At 37.8% G+C, this 16,227-nt stretch overlaps 1 protein-coding gene across 5 annotated transcripts in view; it reads left to right on the forward strand.

Moving 5' to 3' along the window:
• The window catches only part of ZRANB1 (zinc finger RANBP2-type containing 1), a 66,413-nt gene that overhangs the window by 27,645 nt on the left and 22,541 nt on the right, over nt 1-16,227 (forward strand). For 4 of the 5 annotated variants that reach the window (XM_029245599.1, XM_029245598.1, XM_029245597.1 and 1 more), the window contains one exon: nt 15,582-15,769. In XM_029245599.1, coding sequence (XP_029101432.1) covers nt 15,582-15,769 — 188 coding nt within the window. Of the gene's footprint in view, nt 1-10,949; nt 11,072-15,581; nt 15,770-16,227 lie in introns of all 5 variants that reach the window. The other variant, XM_029245600.1, reaches the window with a different exon arrangement.

Raw genomic sequence — 16,227 nt, forward strand, 5'->3', positions numbered from 1 at the left:
TCTGTGGATATGAAGAGTCTAAAGTCAGATTTCTTTATATTTAATTTCTCCGTCTTCCTGATGAATATTTGATAACTTGATGAATATATAAGGAAAAAAATCGTAGTGTTTTCTATACCTAGAGTCCTAAATCACAGTTTTTACTTGAAAAGTTTTTATTCAGTTGTCATTGGACGTGTTGCTTCCTGTTTGGCATTTCGCCTTAAATAGCTGCGTCTTTCTTCCGTTTAGCTTGTCTAGTGATCCTGCTAACAAAGATGGGAAGGGTTTGAGACTGGGGGGCAGCGGGAGGGAGTGCTGTTGAAGGCGTAGGGGGAAAAGAATCATGCTCATATAACAAGTACATATTGAAGCTGGAATTTTTATGCTGAGATGTTCAGTTTGCCCCATGGCAATGGCATTATAGAGAACATATGAATTAGTAACATCTCCATTGCTCCCAAGCTTTGGGGGGGCCTGCAGTATGTACTGGTATACCCTGTTGAGAATCACTGACTTACGAGCTTAACCAGAATCTCATTATCAAGGAGCATGTTGAAATGAAGTCATGAGGATTGTAGTCTTATTACTGAGCAAGATTTTGATGGTCTAAAAATACATATGATTCTTAAAACGTAGGCAGTACATTAGAATTAACTTTTTCTTGCACGTGGTCTACAAAAATATTGTTATATTTGATCTAATGTTTCCCCCTTCTCATAACTGTTGAAAATTAATATTTGTGGCAGTTGTTTATTGATGCCAATTGTATTTTGGCCCCCTTACTGGAAAGCTGTATACAGTGTTATGTATAGGTGTCCACTCCAGAGTGTCAGATATAACTGTAGAAATATCTAAAACTTGCATGGTGTTAAACATGTCAGAATGTATTGATATTTGTTTATTTGGTTTCATTAACGCTTTTTTCATTTTAACAAAAATTAGCAATGTATAGGCTTATTATATTTTAAAATGTTCTTTTCAATTTACTTTGGTATTGGTATTAAAAATCACGTATATGGGGCTTCCCTGGTGGCACAGTGGTTGAGAGTCCGCCTGCCGATGCAGGGGACACGGGTTCGTGGCCCGGTCCGGGAAGATCCCACATGCCGCGGAGCGGCTGGGCCTGTGAGCCATGGCCGCTGAGCCTGCGTGTCCGGAGCCTGTGCTCCGCGACGGGAGAGGACACAACAGTGAGAGGCCCGCGTACCGCAAAAAAAAAAAAAAAAAAAAAAAAAGATCATGTATATGGATGGTTTTTCTCAAGGAAGTAAATTTTTAAGGTTGTATTAGTGTTACTTTTCTTCCTCTGGTGAAAAGGGTTCCCAGGCCCAGTTCCAGCGTGTGTGTGTGTGTGTGTGTGTCTTTGTGTGTGTGTCTGTGTGGTGGGGAGCTTCCTCATACCAACAGGCAATTCTCAGGCACCAGCAGGGTGGCCGAGAATTCAGCTCAATTCTGACACTGTCTACCCAGAGGGAGAATCAGATTCCACATGTGAAGGGCTTAGCCCCACAAGACCTCCCTCCACTTCAGATGCCAGTCACAAGCCCAGGTTGTTAACCTGTACTTGTGACCAATTGGCTCTAAATCAGAGGTTCCCACGACCCCCCACCTTGGGTTTGATTAGTTTGCTGGAACGCCCCACGAAACTCAGAGAAACAGTTTACTTACTAGGTTACTGGTTTATTATAAAAGGCTATGATAAAGGATACAGATGAACATCTAGATGGAAGAGATGTATAGAGGGCAAGGTTTGGAGAAAGGGCATGGAGCTTCCATGATGCTCTTTCCAAGTGTGCCACTCTCCTCAAATCTCTGTGTGTTCACCAGCCTGAAAGCTCTCCAGACCCTGTCCTTTTGGGGTTTTATGGAGGCCTCATTACATAGGCATTGTTGATTAAATCATTGGTCACTGGCGATCTCTGGCCTCTCTCCCCTCTCTGGAGGTCAGGGTGGCATAGTGGGTGGGACTGAAAGTCCCAACCCTCTAATCCCCTGGCAACCAGCTCCCACCCTGGGGGTGGGATCCAAAAGTCACCTTCCCTGAAGTGTTTTCAGGAGCTGAGGACCAGAAACCAGATACTATCCCATTACTTTTATCACTCAGGAAATTCTAAGGGTTTTGGGAAGCTGTGAGCCAGGAATTGTGGATGAAGATCAAACATATATATTTGGTCATCTGAATGACAATTTTTCCTATAAATCACAATATTGCATCTAGAAAAATCTGTTGCAGTGTGTAATCTTCTACGATGACTTTTTAAATTCCTAGTTTTGAGATATAGTGTCTGGTCAAATGAAAGGAGTGTTGTGCACTATCCCAAACGAATCAAATTAACTTCAATGGAAGAAAAAGTCGTAGAAGGTTAGTTTTTGAGAGATAGTAGTACTGTGTACTGGAATGATAATAAGTTGATTTATACCAAGAAAACTACCACATCAAAACAAAACAGAAAAGAAAATTCTTGACAGACACAATGGTGATTTTATACATTTATTCAGATATCTTTGTGGCTGACGTTTTAACTCTAAAGGTAACTCAGGGCATATAAGTTATTGTAAAGAAAAAATTAGAAGAAACTTGTTTTCTAGTTCAGTAAGTACTCCTTTAGCCTTAAAAATTATTAATTTGCTCCACAGGTATTTTATTGATGACTTGTCAAAAAACACAAAACATTAGGTATCTTGAAAAATACAATATTAATGATGAGGTAGTGTCCAAATTTGTATTTTTTACTTGCCCAGTACTTGACTTCCTTGTAGGCGCTTCTCCCCACCCCCTTTGGGTTTTCTCTGATTTACATGACTGATTTAAGTAGTGTGACAGGTAGAATATTGCACTCTGGCCCCCCCAAAATGTCTAAATCCTAATCCCCAGAACCTATGAATTTGTTAACTTTACTTGGCAAAAGGGATTTTGCAGATGTAATTAAGGGCCTTGAAATGGAGAGATTATCCCAGATTATCCGGGTGGGCCCAGTGTAATATGGGTCCTTAATCAGCAAAGGAGAGAGATGGGAGAATGAGATGTGACGGTGGAAAAGCAGAGGTTTTAGTGATGCGGGGGCCCTTAGCTAAGGAATGTGGGCAACCTCTAGAAGCTGGAAAAGGCAAAACTACCTTAGAGCCTCCCTGTGGAGTGCACCTTGATTTTAGCCCAGTGAGACCCATGTGGAACTTCTGACCTCTCCCAAATTTTAAGATAAAAAATTTGTATTGCTTTAAGTCACTAAATTTGTAGTAATTTGTTTGAAGCAGCAATAGGAAATTAATACAAATAACATTAAAAAAATAACAAATAGCATCTTAATTTGACAATTTCAGAAAAATTTAACTTAACCTTCACTGGTTCTGTGACAAAACAAGAGTCATTGTTTTGTTATTTTATACAATGGGAGAAGCGCAGAGAGGCTTACTGACTCAGTGTAATGTAGCCATGTTGTTATCCTTTCCTAGACAAAGGTGGTATATAGGTGTGTTTGTAAGTAAAAACTCACTTCTTTGTGTCTCTAGCCTTACACTACATTCATAGCAGTAATGGCCACCAAATGTATGTATGTGTATCGGGGGGGGAAGGTGGGGGCAGATTCCCAAACCAAGCTATTCTCAGATTCTCCAGACACCAGCAGGGCATTTTACAATTTAACTCAATTCTGACTCTACCTGGAAGTAGCATCAGATCCCACAGGTTAAGGGCTCAGTCCCACAGTACTGCCTCCCTTCCTCCCTACCCCCTTCACGTGCCAGTTGCTAGTCCAGGTTGTCAGCTGTGTTTCTGATTGTAGGCTATAAATCGTAGGTTCCCACGGTCACCTCCTTGGGTTCAAATAATTTGGTGGAACAGCTTTCAGAACCTGGGAAAACATTTTACTTACCAGATTACTGGTTTATTATAAAAGGATATGACCCAGGAACAGCCAGGTGGAAGAGGCGCATAGGGCAAGCTTTCCGTGTCCTCTCTTGGCCACTACTCTTGCAGCACCTCCACATGTTCACCAACCTGGAAGCTCTCCAAACCCCATATCGGGGATTTTTATGGGAGCAAGATGGATTAAATCATTGGACATTGGTGATTGTTTGAACCTCAAGCCCCTCTCCCCTCCCAGGAGGTGAGGGTGGTGTGGGGCTGAAAGATACAACCTTCTAATCACTGGGTTTGTTCCCCTGGTAACCAGCCTCCATCCTTAGAGGCCTTCCAGAAGTTAACCTCATTAACATAAACTCAGAGGTGCTTGAAGGGGGCTTGCTATATGAGCAACAAAAGACTCCTATTTATTTCATCTTTATCATTCTGGAGCTATTTAGGGACTGAGAACAAAACTAAATATTACAACAAAAGACACCCTTATGGCTCTTATATAGGAAATTACAAGGGTTTTAGGAGGTATGTGCCAGGAACAGTAGATGAAGACCATATATTTCTTATTCGCAGTGGTTTTTCTTGCTTGATATGGTTGAAAGGAATACTGTTACTGGAACTTTTGAATGATGTTTGATGCCTATGAATATTAATGTTTTCAGTCCTTTTTTCCAAGTCAACTAAATAAGCATGCCTATGTGAAGTTGATTGCTGTGTCCCAAGGTAATCTATCACTTGCTAATATTTCTCATCATTCCATAGCTAAGCCACATTATTTGGGCTTGATTTTTAGTATGGCATTTCTCTAGTATTTGTTCTGTTTGCTTTACTTGTGTTTGCTTATACTTGGTATACCTTAGCTGTTTGGACAATATTTTCCATCTTCAGAATTTTTCCTGCCCTGTAGAATTGCTTCATTTTAAGTTATGGTTGTATGCTGGGCCATTTTGTTTGATTATAAATTTGATTTTATATTGATACCAGACTGTTCGACTAAAAGATACTCCTATTTAGTGTCCCTTTTCCCTTCATATATTGTTTTACATATGAATGAATGTGGAGCCTGAAAAAAGTCTTCTTAGACTTTGACATTTAAAACCATCGCACTTTTTTAAAACATTAAAAAAAAATGGTTTGAGTTAAAATATTCTATTAAAAGCTTTTAATAGAATCCAAAATATATGTGGACTCCTGCAGCAAATCTTTGGCACTGCATCCATAAAAGGAAAGTAAGCTGCTAGAATGCTGGCAATGCCTTGTATGTCCTTGGTTAACTTTGTGTGATACTCTTACATGGGATGTGTGCGTGTAGCTATAAAAACTGCGGTGCCTTTTCACTCCATACACATTCTTGGTTGTGAATCTCCTTCCTGTCCCAGGTAGTTGATATTACAGGTAATAGAATTATTTTTAGCACTGTGAAAGGAGTATTATCTTCAGCTAGTTCTGTCTTGTTTTCAAGTTTCAAAGGATTTCCTCTTGTGCTTTTGGAACTCTGGATTTAAAATAACATTTTATGTCATGGTTTTTAAGTGAATTGTGGGAATCCTCAGCAGTGTAAGATTCTAATCTGTAGAGAATACACACACATTTTATTCCCCCTGGCCAGTTTAGTCTGGCTTTTCAAAGTGCTTCCTGACATCTGGGATATGAAAGAAGCTTCCAGGAATGAGTGTGTCAAGGCAAATGGATAGCAGTGGCAGAAATAGAGCCCCTGCAGCATCCTTCTGGTTGCCTTTAGTCTGCCTGAGACATAATTCCTGGCTTTTAGAAATGATTGATTACACAGGCCTGCCAACTAATAATGTGCCTCCTAATGCTGAGAAAAGGAATATGTGTGCTGAGTCTCGATTGTATGGCAGTGACATTTGAATATGCATCATTGATTGAGTAAAGGCTTTCATTTTTTTAAAAGCACTATATTAAATGAACACATTGAATTATGAAATCCAAAAGTATCGTTTAAATATTAAGTATAAAAAGATGTATTTAGACTCCAGAGACCTTTACTGTTTACCATAAAGTAACTTTAACTTTAAACATAAATTAAACTATGCACAGGGTTATAAAAATCAAGCAGTTACAGATGGAGTTTATAAAGAAAAGCAAGTTTCTTTTTCTTCCCTCCACCTTCAGTCCTTATCTGTGGAGGTAACCACTGCTGTTCCCCATCAGCCTTTCATTCTGAGAAATTTCAAAACCAGTAGAGAAGTTACAAATATAATACATTGAACACCAAATGCTTTTGACCTAGGTTTTCCGATTATTAGTACTTTGCCACATTTGCGAGCTCTATTTGTCTTTCTGTATGAGTTTTTCCTGAACTATTTGAGAGTTAGCTACAGATGTCATGACATTTTGCCCCTAAGTATTTCAGCCTTGTATTTTTTTTTTTTTTTTTTTTTTTTGTGGTACGTGGGCCTCTCACTATTGTGGCCTCTCCCGTTGTGGAGCACAGGCTCCGGACGCGCAGGCTCAGTGGCCATGGCTCACGGGCCCAGCCCCAGCCACTCCGCGGCATGTGGGATCTTCCCGGACCCCGGCACGAACCCGTGTCCCCTGCATCGGCAGGCGGACTCTCAACCACTGCGCCACCAGGGAAGCCCATAGCCTTGTATGTTTTAAAAACACATTTTCCCTACATATTCACACAATATAATTATCCAGAAACGCTAATATTTGAAGTCCATATTCAATTTCACCAATAGTTTCACTAATAGCTATTGCTCCAACCCCATTCAATCAAGGATAATCTGTTTTATTTAGTTGTTTTATCTGTTTAATCTCTTCTAATCTAAATAGTGCCTCAGGTGGGGTTTTTTTTTCTGTTTACTCTTCATGTCATTAACATTTTCAGAGGCTAGGCCATTCGTTTTACAGAATAAGTCTCAATTTGGATGTGATTAGATGAAATTTAAACATTTACTTTTTTGTGGGAGGGAGGATACTACATAGGTGATATTTGAAGCAGGACCTCTAATATCTCTGAGTAATGTCCTTTTATCCTTTTTTCCTTTTAAAAAATTGTGATAAAGCATACATAACAAAATATGACCTCTTAACTGCTTTTAAATGTACAGTTCAGTGGCTTTGGTACATTCACATTGTTGTGTAACCATCAATAACAACCATCTGTGTGCAGAACTTTTTCCACCTTGCAAAACTGAAACTGTATACAGTAACAGTAACACCCCAGTCCCCCTTTCCCAGCTCCTGGCAACCACCATTCTTTTTTCTGTCTCTCTGAATTTGACTACTCTGGGTACCTCATATAAGTGGAATCATACGGTGGTGTTTGTCCTTTTGTGACCGGCTTATTTATTTCATTTAGTGTAATGTCTTCAAGGTTTATCCATGTTGTAACTGTCAGAATTTCCTTCCTTTTTTTAAGTGTGAATAATGTTCCATTTTATTTATATGCCACATTTTGTTTATCCATTCATCTGTTGATGGACATAGCAGTATTTCTTGTTTTATCAAATTTGGCATTATATACTGACTTCCTATAACAGTATATAAGGGTTTAATTTATTTTTAAATAATAAAAGCAGAGCATACTCATTGCAGAGTATGTTAGAGGTGAGAAGAGCTATGAAAAAATATAGTTTATAATATCACTATCTAGAGGAAATCTCATATTTGTATTTTCAGTTTTTTAATATTTTTATGTAACGGAAATAATGTACATTCTTTTTTGTTGTTGAATTTTACATTTTGAAGTAATTAAAATATTTCATCTTTAAAAAAATGAATGTGTAATATGACTTCGAGCTGCTGTACTTTAAGTTAACATAGCCCTTATTATTGGCCTTTGGGTTATTTGAAAATTTTTTATTCTGATAGTGTTTTGATGAACAAAATCGTCAGCATTTCTAATGATTTTCTTAGGTTCCCAGAAATGGGGTAACAGGATCAAATGATGGAAACGTGTCAGAGGTATTTTGTGCATGTTGGTAAATTGCTGCGTGGAAGGACTGTACTGATTATATTCTCATCATCAGTGTAAGAGAGTACCTGTATAGCTGTATCTTTGCTGATGTTTGTTATTAATGGAGGCAAGCTATCTCATTTAATTAGTCATTTGTATTTTTTTCTGTGAATTGTTGATTTATGTCTTTTGTCCATTTTCCTTTGTGATTTTATCAAGTTGTATCAAGTCTATATGAATATAATGTATATATTAAAGATATATACCAGACATATTTGCACATTTTCTTTACCTTTTTTTTGTGGGGAGAGTTATAACATTTTATCTTTGTTTTTCACAGTTTTTTGGATTGAACTAAGGATTAAAATATTTTTTACAGATAATTTCCGTTAATATGATTTATTAAATTCTTTCCCCATTGATTTGGGTGGTTCTGTCATATATAAAATGATTCTGCTTCATTTGTTTCGAGGCTCTTTAGTTTGATGTTTTTTTTTTACATCAGTATCACACTTTTGCTTAAACAATTATGGCTTTATTAGATATCTTAAAATCTCAAAAGACAAATGTCCAACCTGATCCACCCTCTGCTTGCTTTTCAGAATTGTCTTCATTTTCACCTTTTATTTGTTTGTTCGTCCATTCATTTATGCATTCAGACGATCATTGAGTGTGCTTCCAAGCACCGGGAAAGAAGTCAGGGCTCTCAGTGAGCTTGTGGTCCAGTGAAGAAATAATTTAACAGGTCAATAATAGTGTGATAAGTTCAGGAGAGGAAGTATAGGGTGTTAGAGGAGGAGTATGTACCCTAAACTCATTTGGACATTTGGAGAGGGCTTTCAGGAAGAAATGACATCTAAGCCAAAACCTTAGAAGAGGGAAAAGAGTGCTTCTGTCAGAGGGAATTGCATTTGTTAAGACTCCAGAGGCAAGAGAGCATGGCCCATCCATTCAACTGAAAGAAGTCTATAGGGCTGGAGTGTAGAATGGGAGCTGTGAGAAATAGCTGCAGGATAATGCTGGACCTTTCAAGGCCTGTTCATTTGTTTGAAGATTTTCGCTCTTAATGTAAGGGCAATGGTAAACATTTGGAAGGAGACTTCCTTAATCTGATTTGTGGTTTGGGAAGCTCACTCTGGTCATAGCCTAGAGACTAGATTGGGAGGGGGCAGCAGTGGAGGCAAGCAGACCTTTTAAGGAGGAAATTATAGCAATCCAGGTGAGAAAGAGTACGGCCTTACCTAAGGTGGAGGCAGTGGAAAATGGGGTAAGGGGGATGTATTTGAGAGAGACTTTAAAAAGGTAGGATGGATAAAACTTGGAAGAATTGATATTGGGGCTGAGGGGAGAGTTAAGAAAGATGCCCAGGTTTTTTGTTTGGACACTTGGGTTGGATAGCAGTATCATTTTTTCCTAAATGTAGAAAACATGAAAATCAGTTTTAGACATGCCATAGTGAGGATTCTGATGGGTTGTTGGTATGGGCCTGAAACTCTTTGGGGAAACATCTACCATTTGGTGGTAGATCCATAGTTTTATGTAGATAGTTGTGGGGCCATGAGCATTAACGGAAGCTGTGGAACCTTCTCTTGCAGTAGCAAATTATAGGGACTTTCTTGATGTGTGCTTCTACTTGGGGACCACATCAAGATGCACTAACTTTTAAATATCTCTTCCAATTTGATGATTCTCTGTCTTAATTCTATCAGTATTTTTGGCTAGAAGAAGAGTTATATGGACATAATCTGAATAGTATAAAGTTATGTTGTGAGAGGTTTTCTTCTTTATCTGTCCGTCCCTTTTAAAAAGCTTATTTATCCTCTAATTTTCTCACTGGTAAAAGAGAGTGGCTAGACTATTCAGTTCCTCTTAGAAGGCCAATCTAAAATAGAATAATTCTAAAAGTCTAATATTTGGTTTCAAATTTGGCCAGGATAACTTGACAGATGAAATTTTTACCTGAAGTCAAAAACTTTTGGACTTGGTTTCAGTGCAGAATGTGGTTTTGACATATACTATTTTATTTGACCAGAACCTCAGATTTTAAGAACTTTAATATCCCTTCAGTTGACTTTTTGGCAATATTTTAAGTAACCTTTCTGATTGTAACTCACATTCATCTTTAACCCATTAACACTGATCCTCATCTCTGATCACCTTCCCAAAGATAACTTTGTGACATGTTCCTTTATATCCTTCCATTGTGCTTTTAGCAGTAATTCTTCCTGCATGGCAAGATCTTCTTTCTTATGAAGGTACTCTATCAATTCAGGTATTTTTTTTCATGACTTTGGGGATTTATATTTTCACAGCAGTTTGGTTGTTAACAATCTGATCAAAGATTTAAGGAGGTAAGAGCACCAAAGTATAAGCTACATTTGGCATAGTTTGTCATGGTTAATAATAGAACATTTAAAGGCCTTATTTAGAGATTATTTTGACTTCCCTATAATTTGAGTTTTTAATTTTTCTGAAGAGGATATTTTCAGGAGTTCCCTGGTGGCCTAGTGGTTAGGATTCTGGGCTTTCACTGCTTTCAATCCCTGGTTGGAGAACTGAGATCCTGCAAGCCGCACGGTGTGGCAATCAATCAGTCAATCAATAAATGTTTTCATAATGGAGTAAGTTTATTGAATGAATTGAATAGAAACCCATTGTGATAAAGCATAGATTAGATTAAGAATTTATTTCCAATTTGTGGTTTTCATCTCTTGGTTTTTTTGAAAAGATTATTGTTCAGTAGCACTATTCTAGGAATAGAAATGGTAGATTTTAACTTGTTGCCTTTGGTTATTATGTAAAAAATGCATCTGGGAGGTGATTTGTTTGGTCTGCTCAAACTATTTTTGGGATTGCCATAGCTTGTGTCTACTTAAGATACATTTAAAAATATTGAGGTCATTTTATTTAAAAAGAAGGTCATGTTTGAGTATTGAAAGAGATTGCTGTGTCTGTCTAAGCCAAGTTTGTCTTTGAACTATAGCCAAATGGTTAGGAGTATGAAGAAAAAGTATAACTGGGTGGTATAGTTTCCTTTTTAATATGCAAAGACAGTTAAGTGAATTAAACTCTGAATAGAGGAAAACTACCCAGACCTCGTAGCCACCACATCTGCATCTTTCTACTGACCATGGTAAAGGACATTCTGAACATTACCACTTAAAACTAACTTTTCTCTTTAAGGGCTCCTGAAATTGTGCCAGCTGACTCCAAGTCCACCCTGACCCCACAGCATAAACCATGCTGTGATGTCACAGCTACCATAGAACTCCAGGGTAGTGTTGAGCTGGCCCATGTGGGCTCAGGTAAGTCCTGGCTTTTTTTTTACCATTTGGCATTCTTTTCAAAGTTAGTTACCATTATGGTTTTATGTCAAAAGAAACAAGGCAAAACTTTGAAAACGGTGCCATATATGGGGGAAAAAATAAGTCTGTTTTCTAAACATCTATGAGCCAGCTCCATATTCTAACCAACGGAGTTCCATAGTAGCTGTGAAGTGTCCCCAGTGAGTTGTGACCCGTGACTTCAAAATATGTTAAATTCTACTCTTGGCCCAGCTTACAGAACAAGATGAGCTTTTTTTTTTTTAATAATTTCACTTACTCTTAGGTCTTTATGCTTTTAAAGTATATTAACTTTCCTTTATCTGTAATTATGCACCACCACTTAGCTAGCTGTGTAGTTCACTCAATTTTGAATGTATATTGATACAGCAGGTTAGTTTTATAAAGTTAATCTTCTTAGAGTGCCTTCAGCTGTTTTTTTTTTTTTTTTTTAAACAGTGGGCACTTGGTTTATTTATCTTCTTGAGAATCTATTTTGAATTTCAAATAACATCTTACAGCTTGGCTTGGGTTGTTATTTTTAAATTTATTTATTTATTTGTTTATGGCTGTGTTGGGTCTTCGTTTCTGTGCGAGGGCTTTCTCTAGTTGTGGCAAGCGGGGGCCACTCTTCATCGTGGTGCGTGGGCCTCTCACTATCGCGGCCTCTCTTGTTAAGGAGCGCAGGCTCCAGACGCGCAGGCTCAGTAGTTGTGGCTCACGGGCCTAGTTGCTCCGCGGCATGTGGGATCTTCCCAGACCAGGGATCAAACCCATGTCCCCTGCATTAGCAGGCAGATTCTCAACCACTGCGCCACCAGGGAAGCCCTCAGCTGTCTTTTTAATTTGCCTTCATAACATGGAAGAGGAAGGGACAGAACATGTAATATTTAACGTTTGTTAAATTTTCAAAACAACATATTAAGATGCTTTAGTTACTCTTGGAGATAGTGTGATATGTCAGTAACCTGGAAAGCATGTGTACATCACCTCTTTCTCTTCTGCTGGAACTTTCCCGCGTTTTCCTGATCTTTGTTACTTTAAGTGAGGTTTTACCACTTAGATTTATTTACTGTATTTTCCTACCTACCAACTCTTTAACTTTTTTTCTGCTTTCCGTTTTATTCCGTAATCTTAAAAGGTGGTAAAAACGTAATGTTATGTGAAGAACTCAAAGACATTTTCCAAGTTGTTTTGCATATACTCTGATGCTCCCCCCCCCCAAGTAGAAAACATGTGGTCGCTAAAACTTAAATTATCTCAGTGTAGGCCACATTCTTTAGACACCATGTTTACAGTGAAAACCCATCTGTGAAGAAACTTTAATCACTGGCTCCTCTTGAGCAGTGTGTAATAGAGATACAACAAAAATTAGGACAGTTCATTGACATTCTCATGAAATTTGATTTGTAATAAATTTACTCATCTTTGTAGCCAAAAACTCACCAGTAACTGAAACTGTGAGCTCTAAATTATGGTTAATGAAAAGAATGGAATTATATATTCCCAAACATTAGACAATAAAATACTTTTCTTTTAAATATTATTTTGTCCCTATACTTAAATTTGTGTTTTTCATGTTCTGGAAAGTTTGGAGGTTTTTTATGCTGTGATGAATAGAGAACAGAATCTCTATTCTGTTCTCTATTCTGTTCACCCTCCTGTGTATGTTCCATGCTAGTCGGGGCAGGATTCCCTATTTGCAGTTTAGTGCAGAGCTTGTGATCAGGGGAAATAATTGTTTTTTATGTCTTGGATTAGGCCAAATAGAAGTCCAGTTTGTGTGTGTATATGTCAGCTTTATTGAGATACAATTCACATACCATGCAGTTCATCATTTGAAGTTCTGTTTTTATTAAAAACGTTTAGTTTGAAGGCAGACTGTAAATCATAATTCCAAAGCACAGTTGCTGACTTTGTTGTGCTGTTTGGTCTGTAATCCTCCCCACCTTCGGCTAGCTAATTAGTTTCTAATTACAGAAATCCTTCAGAAACATTAGAGAGGAAATGAATTCTTAAGCAAGCATTTCTAAGATGAGATTCTTTCAGACATCAGCTATTTGATGAGTTAGCTAAAAATAGTGAAGACAGTGATTTAAAAGATGTCCCCTTCCTCCAGCCAAAAGAACAAAGTTAGTTGACGTTTACCTTTAGACTACTTCATCTTTGTCTTTGGGAAACAAAAAAATATATGTGTGTATTTACACACACACACACACGCATATACATGTACTGTGCAGGTCTTCCTCTTTATCTTTTCAGGTAAATCAGACCTTTTGGTCCTTGTGTTGCTTTTGGAACTGCCTAGAACATTTCTTACATCATACAAAGAAATTTTATAAATATATATTTTTAGGTTGAAGCTAAGAACTGTAAAAGGTGTGGTGATACTGCACACACCTAGAAATAGTTACTAATAGCTTTGATAGAACTGAAGTGAACAACAGTTGCCTTCATAAGGAAATATATACACACAAAAGGAAATGGAGTAGGGCGTGTTCAGTTTGAAAAAAATATACAGCATTAAATTTTTCAAAAAGTTATGAGCTCTACTATATTATTCTCATCTGTTCATTAAAACAAGTTAAGCAGATTTTAGATTTGTGTGTCTGTTCTTCAGGTTTGCCCTTTTGAGAAGGTTCACCTACCCTTGTCTCATGCCAACTATATTACATTTTAGCCTTGATGATTTCTCCAGGGCACTAAGCCTTGTAAGGGTGTGTTGAAGTCCTTTATGTATTGCAGTGGGGGCTATAGCTGTCCTTAGGTGTTTATATTGAGGAATGTATTAACCTACGTTGCTGTGAAAATAAAAATTTCTATAAGGTATTCTCATTTGAAATCATGGATTGTTAACCTGAAAAATATATGTTTCAGGGGGAGGGGGTCATTTTTCTGGCGAGAGGATCTAGTTTTGCAGAAGGGATCTTTCATCCCAGAGTTGGAAAACTTGGAAGCTGGCTTTTTATGGCTCACAAATGTGATGAAGGACTGTTTTGAGTATAGGAATCATGTTTTTACTGTGTTTATGTTTCTCACAGTGCCCAGCATATTGCTTTATGTGTCATGGGCATTCGGTGAATGTGGAAATTATCATTTTAAAGCTTTGTTATTTTTAATAACAGGGGAACTTGTTGCATTGTACCAATCTGTAATAATCTAAGGAATAGGTCTTATTTATCTAATTCCTAATTCAAGATAGCAGTTTAAAATGCTTTTTTTAAAGTACCCTAAGAATATTTCTAGCTAGTAGTAGCATTTTATGTAACAAATTTTTCTTGATGTAATTTAGGAAACAAACTTATTTAGTCCTACAGTCTTGTGTGTGTGTGTGTGTGTTTAATACTATTTGTGGTAAATTTGAAGCTAACCTACGCCTTCATTTTTTGCCAGGGCTGTTTATTATCCATAGATGTACTGTACTGCTTAGTAAACAGGATTTTTGTCATTACCTAACATTAATTTGTGTTAAGAATAATAGCATGGTTCAGTGGGCATGGAAACTTCTTTATAGATTTGGAAAAATTGATACTTGTTTTGTATCTCTACTCCCCAACTGGTTTATAGTGTTTTATTTTAGCCTGTTTCTGTTCAGAATCATCTAGCTCAAGTTTTACTGTATTAATAATTCTTAATGGGTGTAAGGAAGACTTGGCTAAGAGAAATTCTGAAATCAAAATATTGCTAACTTTTACTTACATTAAAAATAGTTTTGACTGCTCTAAGTCGTCTCCAAGCTAACAAAACAGTAGTGTGGAAGGCTCAGCATTTGTTTTGATCCAGCTTTAAAAGTGCAGCATAGGGAATTCCCTGGCAGTCCAGTGCGCCAAAAAAAAAAAAAAAAGAAAGGCAGAATAAAGGGCAAAAGCAGCCCAACACCAGTGGGAAGCACATCCCTGTCTCCTTGGTTTCTGCAGAGCCAGGACCAGAACAGGAACTTAGTGTCTTTTGTGAAGTCTAGTTACTCACACTAGATTGTTGATCTTTGATCCAATTAATATATTCTAATAATTTCTCTAAACATTACCAGAGCATGGAACCAGCACTAATGTGATGGTAAGTGCCTAACTAGGCAGTTCTAATTCTGGAAGGAAATGAAAAGGAAAGGAATACACTATAATTTTCCTTATATATATATATATATATTTTTTTTTTTTTTTTTTTTTTTGCGGTACACGTGCCTCTCACTGTTGTGGCCTCTCCCCTTGCGGAGTGCAGGCTCAGTGGCCATGGCTCACAGGCCCAGCCGCTCCGCGGCATGTGGGATCCTCCCGGACCGGGGCACGAACCCGTGTCCCCTGCATCGGCAGGCGGACTCTCAACCACTGCGCCACCAGGGAAGCCTAATTTTCCTTATATTCTATAGGACATTTAAATGATGCCCCGGGATCCAGGAAGCACAGAGAATCAGTGTTTAGAGTGAATGCTACAGGTTTATGCTTTTTGAAGAAAAATAAAATTGAACTTTTTTCTGTCTTGATGCTTGTTTTAGGGGTTGTAGAAGGTGATTTAGCTGCTATAGAAGCATACAAATCATCAGGAGGGGACATTGCCCGTCAGCTCACTGCAGATGAAGTGCGCTTGCTGAACCGTCCTTCGGCTTTCGATGTTGGCTATACTCTGGTACATCTGGCTATACGTTTTCAGAGGCAGGATATGCTAGCAATATTGCTTACAGAGGTGAGTGTGACATTTTGATTAAACATGCTTTTATATGAAGGAAATGTGTTCTTTAGTTTTCATTTTTGATGTTATAGCATTTCTCAGTTCTTAAATGTTTTAGATTCAATCTTCTGTCTTCTTTTAAAAATGACATTAAACTTAGACTTTGACAGAAGTAAATAATTTTTAAGGATATGTGTTTTTAAAACAGGACATTTTGCTACAATATTTGAGTCATATGTTTGATTTAAAAAAAACTGGGATGTATCTGTCATTCATTCAACTAACATTTATTGAGTACCTACTACGTGCCAGGCACTGTGCATAAAAGGGCTATAATTGTGAAGACATTGGCTCTTCCTTCAATGAATCTCCAGGTATAGTTACTCTATAGAGAGTGCAGGGTTTTTTTTTTTTCAAAAAAAACCTTTCTTTCTCTCTTTCTCCCCCTCTCCCCCTCTCCCCCTCTCCCCCTC

Source organism: Monodon monoceros, unplaced genomic scaffold, assembly GCF_005190385.1.
Source record: "Monodon monoceros isolate NGI ecotype Baffin Bay Population unplaced genomic scaffold, NGI_Narwhal_1 Super_Scaffold_4, whole genome shotgun sequence".
Taxonomy (NCBI): Eukaryota; Metazoa; Chordata; class Mammalia; order Artiodactyla; family Monodontidae; genus Monodon; species Monodon monoceros.